At 40.3% G+C, this 11,260-nt stretch overlaps 1 protein-coding gene across 1 annotated transcript; it reads left to right on the forward strand.

Annotated features, from left to right (window-relative positions):
- The first annotated feature begins 9,822 nt into the window (after positions 1-9,822).
- LOC138887080 (uncharacterized) lies at positions 9,823-10,617 on the forward strand. The gene is made up of 2 exons (XM_070168793.1): positions 9,823-10,034; positions 10,365-10,617. Exons 1-2 carry the CDS (start codon positions 9,823-9,825, stop codon positions 10,615-10,617), a joined length of 465 nt encoding a protein of 154 aa, XP_070024894.1.
- Positions 10,618-11,260: the final 643 nt, after the last annotated feature.

Raw genomic sequence — 11,260 nt, forward strand, 5'->3', positions numbered from 1 at the left:
AATTTGTTATTCAAAAATTGATTTTGACTGACTACCCATCATAGAGCTGACATAGAAAACTTATTCATTAAAGGGGAATTATAGTTCATGAAATCAAAATAAAGTAGGATTACTGTTACACAATGTGCGTACCAAGGTGATGTATAATAAATATGAGACTTTTTAATCATGATTTAAATGAGTCTAAAGACATAATATGACTATCTATGATGTTTGGGTATAAATTCTACTGTTTGGGAAAAATCGAATTTAAGTTGCAGAAAAACTAACTAAGGATTTTTCTTATAACGAAATATTTTGAGCAATACATTTCGTGTATTATATGGGGTCTTTTGTAATGATCCAGTCGGTCATTTTGAGATCTGTATCCCCGTTCCCCCATTTACTAATCATTTTGTGCTTTACTGCTATTTAATGATTTACCGGGACGGTTGGTTCAGGTCCGGAAGGATTTCGAAGTGAAATGATACACTTAGTCTCATAATGGAAATCTTAAGTTGGAAAAGTTAATCGGATATTGACTATATGTAAAAGACCTCAGATTTAAGTTTTGATGGTTCCATTAGCTCCTTTAGGTGATTTTGGACTTAGGAGCGTGTCCAGATTGTGATTTGGAAGTCCGTAGTAGAATTAGGCTTGAAATGACGAAAGTTAGAATCTTGGAAAGTTTGACCGGAGATGGACTTTTGGATATCGGGGTTGGATTCTGATTTCAGAAGTTAGAGTAGGTCCGTGGTGTTATTTGTGACTTGTGTCCAAAATTTGAGGTCAATCGGACCTGATTTGATAAGTTTCGGCATCATTTGTAGAATTTAGAAATTTTAAAGTTCATTAGGCTTGAATTGGGGTATGATTATGTTTTTGATGTTGTTTGAGGTAATTGAAGGCTCGACCAAGTTCGTATCGTATTTTAGGACTTATTGGTATGTTTGGTTGAGGTCCCGGAGGCCTCGGGTTGATTTTGAGTGGCTAACGGACTTGCAATTTGATTTGAGAAGTTGCTGAAGTCTGTGTGTTGCTGGTGTACTTGCACCTGCGGAGTGGGAACCATGGATGTGAGCCCACAAGTGCGGGTTAATGTCCACAGATGCGGAGATGGAGGAGAGAAGTCAAAGGGACAGACGTGCGAAGGTTTTCCCGCACCTGGAGACCGCAGATGCGAGGTGGAGGCCGCAGAAGCGAAGGAAAGAAGGGGAGCTGGGCTCCGCAGAAGCGGAGGATTTCACATAGGGGCGTATCCGCAGGAGCGTATATGGGGGCCGCAGGTGAGGAGGTCACCGTAGAAGCGGGCATTTTGTCGCTCCCGCAAGGCCGCACAGGAGGCTTAGTTGCCGCAGGTGCGGAAAGCCTGGGCAGAAACTATATAAGCGGGGGATCCGAGATTTTTCACCATTTCTAACATTTGAGCTCGAATTTTGGAGGTTTTTGAGAGGATTTTCAAGAGGATTCTGAGGTAAGTTTCTTGTGTTCATTTTTCTTTAATAATTATGTTTCTCCATTGATTTTCCACCTAGTTAGTGTCTTTTTGAGGTAAAATTTGGGGGTTTGAGGCTAGGGATTTGGGGAGTTGATTTTAGGGGGTTTGAGTGGCGATTTGATGTCATATTTTGATAAATTTGGTATGGTTGACTCGTGGTTGGATGGGATTTTGATTTTTGTAAGTTTTGTTGGATTTCGAGATGTGAGCCTGGGAGGCCGGTTTGAACCAATTTTGGATTTTCGAGTTATAGCTTCGTAATTTCTTGGAGAAATGATTCCTTAGCCTGTGTTGATTGTATTGTATTGTATTATTTGTGGCGAGATTCGAGACGTTTGGAGACCGATTTGCGAGGCAAAGGCATATTAGAGTAGGGCTTTTGCTCGGATTGAGGTAAGTAACAGTTCTAAATCTGGTTCTGAAGGTATGAAACCCCGAATGCCCAAACAACAATAACATGATGTATCAACAAAGAATAATAGAGACTGAGATATGATATACAAGAAGAATCTGAGATTGAATGAACAAATAACAGGTAATTCAACATGTACACGACCTTTGTGGGCTCCAACAGTATCAACACATAGCCTAAACACGATTTCTAACACGAATTGCAGTTAAATTTCTATAACACATGGAGGTGACGCATATGCTAGGTGACGGGCATGTGGGCATGAACCATAGGAATTGGGACTTGGTCTATTCCATGGAAATTGTGAAGTTGAATAACTTGTTGCTAGCTATATATTCTCCATGTGTTATAGAAATTTAACTACAATTCGTGTTAGAAATCATGTTTAGGCTATGTGTTGATACTGTTGGAGCCTACAGAGGCCGTGTACATGTTGAATTACCTGTTATTTGTTCACTCAATCTCAGATTCTTCTGGTATATCATATCTCAGTCTCTATTATTCTTTTTTGATACATCATGTTATTGCTGTTTGGGCTGATTTTTATGACTTTTGAGAGCCAGAGAGACTGGAGAGGTTGGTGACTGAGTTAGGGCCTGAGTGTTGAGATGTGAGAGATATGTATTTATATGGATCGGGTTGCACACCGCAACGAGCATCAAGGCTGTATATATATGTGGATTTAGTTGCATGCCGCAACGAGCCTTACGGCTATATATGAGTGGATTGGGTTGTACGTCGCAACGAACTTTATGGCTATTTATATATTGATGGAATTGGGCTGCACGTTGTAGTGATATAGAGCTTGGGCTGAATGAGCCCCTTTAGAGTCTGTACACCCCCACTGAGCACATGTAACTATTGAGTATGAGTGTTGAGTGTCGAGAGCCGAATGTCGAGTGACGAGTGCCAAGTGCTAAGATATTGAGAAAAATTTAGTGACTGTTGTTCTGAGAGGATGCTCTTGATGTCATTATTGTTTCATTTAGCTGCCATATATCACTGTTTGGAAGTTTTCTGAAAGATGTTATATTCTGTTTTACTCAAATTTGATATGGGATTGCTAATTTGGCCTAAATTATCGAAATTGAAGCATGCCTAATTTTTTCTATGTTGAAGATTACTGAAATATGAACTATAATTGTATAGCCCATCACTATCTTTCAGTTTTTTTATAGTATTGTTACTTGCTGAGTTGGTTGTACTCACGCTACACCCTGCACTTCGTATGTAGATCCAGGTGTTTCTAGGACACGGTGGGTGTTGATACCTTGAGCAGCTGATATTTGGAGACTTCGCAGTAGCTACCCCACATTCGCAGCCCTTTTTTCTCCTTTTCTTTTCATTATTTCTAGTTTCGGACTATGTTAGATAGTTATTCCACAATTGTGCCACTTAGATGCTCATATACTCTGTGACACTCCGATTTGAGAGTTGTTATTCCGTGCTGTATTTTGGTATCTTTCTATTCTGTTTATGAGAAATTTACTATTTAAACTGCTTTAAACCCATTTTTGTCAAAAGTGTTAGAATGTTTCGTAAATGTCGGCTTGCCTAGTACCACGATAGGTGCCATCACGACATGTTAGGATCTGGGGTCATGAAAAATTGGTATCATAGCCTAGGTTACATAGGTCTTACGAGTCATGAGCAGGTTTAGTAGAGTCTCGCGGATCAGTATGGAGACGTCTGTACTTATCTTCGAGAGGCTGCCGAACCCTTGGGAAACTTCACATTCTTGTATTCTTGTCATGCGGATTTGTTGATTCTGGTATCTAAGCTTCTATTATTCTATTCTCTCACATATGGTAAGGACACGTACTATTGGACAGGATGGACATACATCAGTACCACCAGCTAGTCCTATGAGAGGCCGAGGTCGCGGTAGGAGCAGAGGTGCAGCTCGTACAACAGCTAGGGCAACAACTGCAGACCCACCAGTTGCCCTAGTTCAGGTGCAGGTTCTAGTTGCGGATGAGCAGTGGGGCCAGCTCAGGCACCAACTGGGGGAGGTACTCAGACTCCCGCTATCCATACATCAGAGCAGGTGATGCATGGACTCCAGACACTGGGGGCACTTCAAGCCCAACCGGTTGCAGTTGCTCAGGCCCATGTGGTTCCTGCTATGACTGATGATGAGCAGAAGAGACTAGAGATGTTTGGGAGGATCCGACCTCCATCTTTCAGTGGGGAAGAGTCGGAGGATGCCTAGGGCTTCTTAGACATGTGTGAGTGGATTCTTCGTACCGCCGGTGTTCTAGAGACCAGTGGGGTCTCGTTCACTACTTTTCAGTTCGCTAGGGCAACTTTCAGTTGGTGGGAGTCTTATGAGAGGCGCAGGCCGATCGGTGCAACACCATTTATATGGCTGGAGTTCTCCATTCTCTTCTTGGAGAAGTTCATGCCATAGTCTCGCAGAGAGGAGCTATGTAGACAGTTTGAGCATTTACGTCAGGATGGTATGTCTGTGATACAATACGAGATGAGGTTTTCTGAGTATGCTCATCACGTAGTTTGGTTGGTCCCCACTGACAGGGAGAGGATTAAGAGGTCCATCGATGGCCCCACATATCAGTTGCGGTTGCTTATGACTCGAGAGAGGGTATCTGGTGCTACTTTTGACGAGGTAGTCAACACTACCCGGTAGATAAAGATGGTCTGCTGTTAGGAGCAGGGTGAGAGGGAGGCCAAGAGGCCTCGTGGACTGAGTGGTTTTGGCGATGTTCCTTATGGGAGTTATTTTCGCCACTGCAGGGGTCGTCCTTATAGGCATGCTCAGATGGCTCGTCCAGTTCACCGTTGATAGAATATAAGGGTCCACCAAACTCTATACAGAACCAGGTTCTCTATCAGGTTCAATAGTACACACACATAACAGTAAATAAATGACAAGAGGAATTTTACGTGGAAAATTTCCAGCTCAACGGGATTAAAAACCACGACGTACCCTTGTAGGATTTCAACTTCACTACTGAGCAAATTTTAGATTACAACCTATACAACCTAGGAATTAACCTCTTAATCCCTCACTAACTTGTAACACACCTATTACAAGCCATTTTGTAATAACACTATTACAAAGACTTTACAACATGACTAACTCTAGCCAAGACTTAAACACACAGGTTTAAGGTTTACAAAGGAGTTCCTACAGAATGCTTCTAAACAAGCTAAGTAGGAAATACAAGTGAAGAACTATTACAAAGTTACAACTCAACTAAGGACATAAAATGACTTGATATGGGAACTGGTCCGTAGTTGCTTTGTTTTTTGTTCTTGAAGCACTTGAAACTTTCTTGTGGGATAGTCATGTGAGTGAGCTTGAGTAAAATCTCTAAGTGTTCAAGTGAATGTATTTTACCTCCCTTGATGTTAATAATACATGTACGACCTCACACACAATGATGTAAGCAAGGTAGGTAAAAAGTCTTCCACAAAAAGTTGACTGTTGCACTGTTCCTGTATAGTAGCATGTGCAGGCAGCAACTTTCCAGTTGGAGAGTTGACTTTCGTATAGTGTCCTCGAGAACTGGTAGGGATCTATTCCCTCAGTTGTTTCTTCCACTCTGAAGAGTTGATATCCCATGCTGGATCCCAACCTGGAACCTTGTGATCTTAAGGTCTTGTAAATGTGTAACAGGTTCCTTATCTGCTTCTTGATAGTAAGTTTGTTAGATCATCAAAACATAAGGTAAAAGTACTTATGACCAATGTACTTGTAACCTATCAACCTGTTGTATCATCCAACGATGGTTCATATAGTTCTCATCAGGGCTAGTCATCTCTCAGTGCCCTTTTAGCTCAGAGTTCATCCTGTGCTCCAACGATTTAGGGCTAATCAATGCCGGGTTCTTCTACCAATTATCCCGATGCTTGAGGCTCCCTTCAGTCCCCACCACCAGCTCCGAGGAGTTACTATGAGTGTGGAGAGTTTGGTCATACCAGAGATATTGTCCCTGCCTTACGGGAGGTCCGACTCACACAGGAGTCAGACTACGACTTCAACGACAGTTACTTCACCACCCGCACAACCAGCTCGAGGTGGGGCCTAATCAGCTAGAGGTCACCCTAGAGGGGGAGGCTGATCAGGTGGTGGTCAGGCTCGATTATACGTTATGCCTGCTAGACCAGATGTTGCCTCAGATGTAGTGATCACAAGTATTGTCTCAGTTTTCCATAGGGATGCCTCTGTATTATTTGACCCTGGTTCCACTTATTCGTATGTCTCATCATATTTTGCTCATTATCTGGATATGCCCCGTGAGTCCTTAGTTTTATTTGTTCATGTATCTACGCCAGTGGGCAATACTATTATTGTGGACCGTGTATATCAGTCGTGTGTAGTGACCATTGAGGGTTTGGAAACTAAAGTTTATCTCTTGTTGCTTAGTATGGTTGATTTCGGTGTGATCTTGGGTATGGACTGGTTGTCTCTATGTCATGTTGTTCTGGATTGTCACGCTAAGATCATGATGTTGGTGATGCTAGGGTTGCCACGGATCGAGTGGTGAGGTTCCTTAGACTATGTTCCCAGTAGAGTGATTTCATATTTGAAGGCCCAACGGATGGTTTGGAAAGGTTGTTTATCTTATTTGGCCTTTGTGAGGGATGTTGGTGCTGATACTCCTACTATTGATTCTTTTCCGAGGGTGCGGGAGTTTCTGGACATGTTTCCGACAGACCTGCCAGGCATGTCGCCCAACAGGGATATTGACTTTGGTACTGACTTAGTGTCGGGCACTCAGCCCATTTCTATTCCACCATATCGCATGGCACTAGCTGAGTTGAAGGAATTGAAGGAGCATCTTCAAGAACTCCTTAATAAAGGGTTTATTAGGTCTAGAGCCGAGTGCCGAGTGCTGAGATATTGAGAAAAATTGAGTGACTATTGTTCTGAGAGGATGCTCTTGATGTCATTATTGTTTCATTTAGTTTCCATATATCACTATTTGGAAGTATTCTGAAAGATTTTATATTCATTTTTACTCGAATTTGATGTGGGATAGCTGATTTGGCCTAAATTGTTGAAATTGAAGCATGCCTAATTTTTCCTATGTTGAAGATTACTGAAATTTGAACTATAATTGTGTAGCTCGTCACTATCTTTCAGTTTTTTTAGTATTGTTACTTGCTGAGTTGGTTGTACACACGCTACACCCTGCATTTTGTGTGTTGATCCAGGTGTTTCCGGACACGGTGGGTGTTGATACCTTGTGTAGCTGATCTTTGGAGACTTCGAGGTAGCTGCCCGGTTTTCGCAACCCTTGTTTCTCCTCTATCTTTTCTTTTCTTTTCATTGTTTCTAGTTTAGGACTATATTAACAGTGTATTCTAGACTTGTGCCACTTAGATCCTCATGTACTTTGTGATACCCCGGTTTGGGAGTTGTTATTCTACGCTGTATTTTGGGATCTTTCTATTCTGTTTATGAGAAATTCGCTATTTAAACTGCTTTAAACCCATTTTTGTCAAATGTGTTAGAATTTTTCGTAAATATTGGCTTACCTAGTACCACGATAGGTGCCATCACGACAGGTTAGGATTTGGGGTCGTGACATCTTTTTGGGACATATTATATACCAAATTAAAGGTCTTGGAATGTAGTTTCCAACACTCTTAATCGTTCATTCATACGACATCCAGATAAAAAAATATGAACGTCTGAAGAAGGGCCAATGCGAGGGTGCCAAGCTAGTATCTCTTTGACTTTTCAAAAGTTGATATATATAGGTATTAATTCATCTTTAGCTTTATTTTTCATATAACACGAATAGAGAACCCCCATAAACCTATCTTTAAGCTCTCTACAAGGGTTTCAAAGAAGATTAACATCCCGGGTACGAAATCAAGAAGCGATAACATTAGAACGATCCCTACGACATAAGTATCATTATATCACCTCCCTTTTTCTTTGTAGTTTGAGTTTTGGAAGGTACTTCATAGTTAAAAAAATTCCTACTTGTTGTATTTAAGCTTTTAAATAGAAAGGTTGATAAATTTATTTCCTAATAGTTAGAACTTACGGGACGGTGATCGGAAGCCGTGAGTTCGATTTATTCCACTTTTAATGGACTGTTTTGTAGTCCACTCATGTTGGCCTATTGTGCTACTGATTTATGGAGTTTGGAAGGATAAAGGGCTGGAGAAACGCCACATATGGTAGGGTAGTGGGTTGGTCGCTCGTCGTTGCAGTTTCAGGCTACTTGATAACTTGTTGATTGGGTGTGTTATGGTATATTTGGGGTTTTTGTTGTATTAAAGGTCCTAAATTGTAGTTAGGTTGTTTTTCAGTTGGTGATTATATTGTGTTGTTATATCGCCTATAGTAGGCTTGAGGGAGCAGTAAAATCAGGGGAAATGCTGCCCTCCTTTTTTTGTTACAGATTAAGTTACTTTTGTTATATAAATGTGAGAGTCATTCGTAACTTGACAATAGCTTCACTGTCATTGCTGTAGATTATGGTGCAGTAAGCTGAGTTTTAGCATTGTTATTGGTCATATTATTTTAGGTTAGGGTATCTGGGTTGATACACAAAAGATTGGGGCATTGAAGACTTGGCTTATACCCACGACACCGACGGAGGTTCGTAGCTTCCTAGAATTGGCAGGTTATTACTAGAGATTTGTGGAGGGCTTTTCTTCTCTTTCAGCACCATTGACAAAGTTGACTAAGAAGGAAACTAAATTTCAGTGAACTGATGCTTGTGAGCGAAGTTTTCGGGAATTGAAGGACAAATTGACTTTAGCACCGGTTCTAACACTCCAAGAAGGAATCGATGGTTATGCTATCTATTGTGACACTTCAGGTGTTGGATTGGGTTGTGTACTGATGCAGTATAGTAAGGTTGTAGATTATGCTTTTAGAAAACTAAGAAAACACGAGAAGAATTACCCGACCCACGATTTAGAGTTCGCCGCAATGATTCATGCACTAAAGATGTGGAAGCACTATTTGTATGACATTCATGTTGATATCTATACGGATCATAAGAGTCTTTAGTATGTCTTCAAGCAAACAGAATTGAATTTACGTCAGAGGCAATAGTTGGAGCTACTGAAAGACTATGATATTGATATTTTATACCATCCAGGGAAGGCGAATATAGTAGACGACGCCCTCAACCGTAGATCTATGGGTAGCCTATAATATTTACAGCTAGAGAAGAGTGAGACAACCCGTGAGATTCATCAACTAGCTAATCTTGGAGTTCAACTACTAGATTCAGGTGATATCGGAGTTACTATTCAGGACACGACAACATCCTCTTTAGTAATTAAAGTTAAGGAACGCTAATATTAGGATCATGTGCTAGCTCATTACAGAGATACTGCCCCTCCAAAAGAGAAGACACCATTTGAGATTGCAGGAGATGGAGTCCTCAGATTTCGAGGTCAATTATGCGTTCCTAATATGGCAGGTCTGTGCCAACAGATTATGGGAGAAGCTCACTATTCTCGTTATTCTGTCATCCAGGAATGACGAAAAAATATCATGATATCAGGGAAATATACTGGTGGGGTGAAATGAAGAAGGATATAACAGAGTTTGTTACTCAGTGCCCTAATTGGTAACAGGTTAAGATTGAGCATCAGAAACCCAGTGGACTATTGCAGTCTATAAAGATTCCGACTTGGAAATAGGAAGTAATTAATATGGATTTCATCATAGGCTTACCTCGTACCCAGAATAAGTTTGATTCTATATGGGTGATTGTTGATAGACTTACAAAATCAACCCATTTTCTGCCTATCAGGACTACATATACAACAAAGGATTATGCAAGGCTTTATATTAAGAAGATAGTACGATTCATGGTGTCCCTATATCTATTATCTCAGATATAGGTTCTCAGTTTACAGATACTTTCTGGAGGTCCTTCCAAAAAGGATTAGGGATTTAGGTAAGTCTTAGTACATCATTTCATCCCCAGACATGGGTCAGGCTGAGCGTACTATTCATACACTTGAGGATATGCTACGCGCTTGTGTGATAAACTTTAGGGATAACTGGGATGATCATCTTCTGCTTATTGAGTTGGCATATAATAATAGCTATAATTCCAGCATTCAGATGGCTCCATACAAAGCTCTTTACGAACGAAAGTATAGGTCACCTATCGGATGGTTCGATGCTGGGGAAACTAAGTTAGTATGACCAGAGTTGGTACAACAGGCAGTTGAGAAGATTAAGCTTATACGGGAAAGGTTATTAGCAGCTCAGAGTCGTCAAAAGTCCTATGCAGATAATCGACAACAAGACTTGGAGTTTTAGGTACACGACTGGGTATTTCTAAAGGTATCACAGATGAAAAACGTTACGGGATTTGGTAAGAAAGGAAAGCTTAGCCCTCGGTACATTGGACTTTATAAGATCATACGCAGAGTAGGCCAAGTAGCATATGAGTTAGACTTGCCTTCCAACTTGGAGTCTGTACATCTAGTCTCTCATGTGTCTATGCTCCGTAAGTATATCAGATATCCTTCTAGAGTCATTCCAGTTGACGATTTCATGGTCACAGAGCAGTTAACATATGAGGAAGCTCCCATTACTATACTAGATAGACAAGTTCGGAGATTGAGAACTAAGGACGTAGCTTCGGTTAAAGTGCTTTGGAGAAACAAGAATGTGGACGAGATGACTTGGGAATCTGAAGAAGACATGAAATTTAGGGGTGTGTTTGGTATGAAGGAAAATATTTTTCAATTTTCCCTTGTTTGGTTGGCTTAAATGTTTTAGAAAATATTTTCCTTATGAATTCATTTTCCTCCAATTGGAGGAAAATATTTTCCTTATCAAGAGAAGGAAAAATATTTTCCAAAACTCCTTCTTAACCTTCCCCGCCCTCACCAACCTACCCCATCCCCTCTCTCCAAAAAAAAGGCTTTTTTTCTTTCAAATTTCAGTTTTTCCATTACCACCCACCCTACTACCCCTCCACCCCCACCCTCTTCCGAAAAAAAATATTTTTTACCTTTTTTTGTAATTTCAAATTTCTATTTTTTTCGTTTTTCTGCAACCCCCCCTCCCCTGAAAAAATATTTTTTAAATATATTTTTCATTTTTAGTTTTTTTTATTTATCGATTTAAAGATTCAAAATTGTACAAGTTCCAAAGTTATGAGTTTGGAGTTTTATGTATTTTGACGTTTACGGGTTTAGAAATTATAAAGTTTACGGGTTCGAAAGTTTATGAAATTTGTGGGTTCGGAAGGTTGTTGGTTAGAAAGTTTATGACTTCATGTTTATTATATCTAAATTATTTATGAATACTCTTGAGAAGTCATTTTCCTTAATTTGCATACCAACACCGAACATAAATAAGATTATTACTTTTTTTTCCAAGAAAATATTTTCCACGGAAAATATTTTTT

Source organism: Nicotiana sylvestris, chromosome 3, assembly GCF_000393655.2.
Source record: "Nicotiana sylvestris chromosome 3, ASM39365v2, whole genome shotgun sequence".
Classification (NCBI taxonomy): domain Eukaryota; kingdom Viridiplantae; phylum Streptophyta; class Magnoliopsida; order Solanales; family Solanaceae; genus Nicotiana; species Nicotiana sylvestris.

Coding starts and splice junctions, on each gene's coding strand:
- LOC138887080 (XM_070168793.1), top strand. CDS start 9,823: ATGGGTCAGGCTGAGCGTACTATTCATACACTTGAGGATATGCTACGC. Junction 10,035..10,364: donor TTCGATGCTGGGGAAACTAA/GTTAGTATGACC, acceptor TAAGTATATCAG/ATATCCTTCTAGAGTCATTC.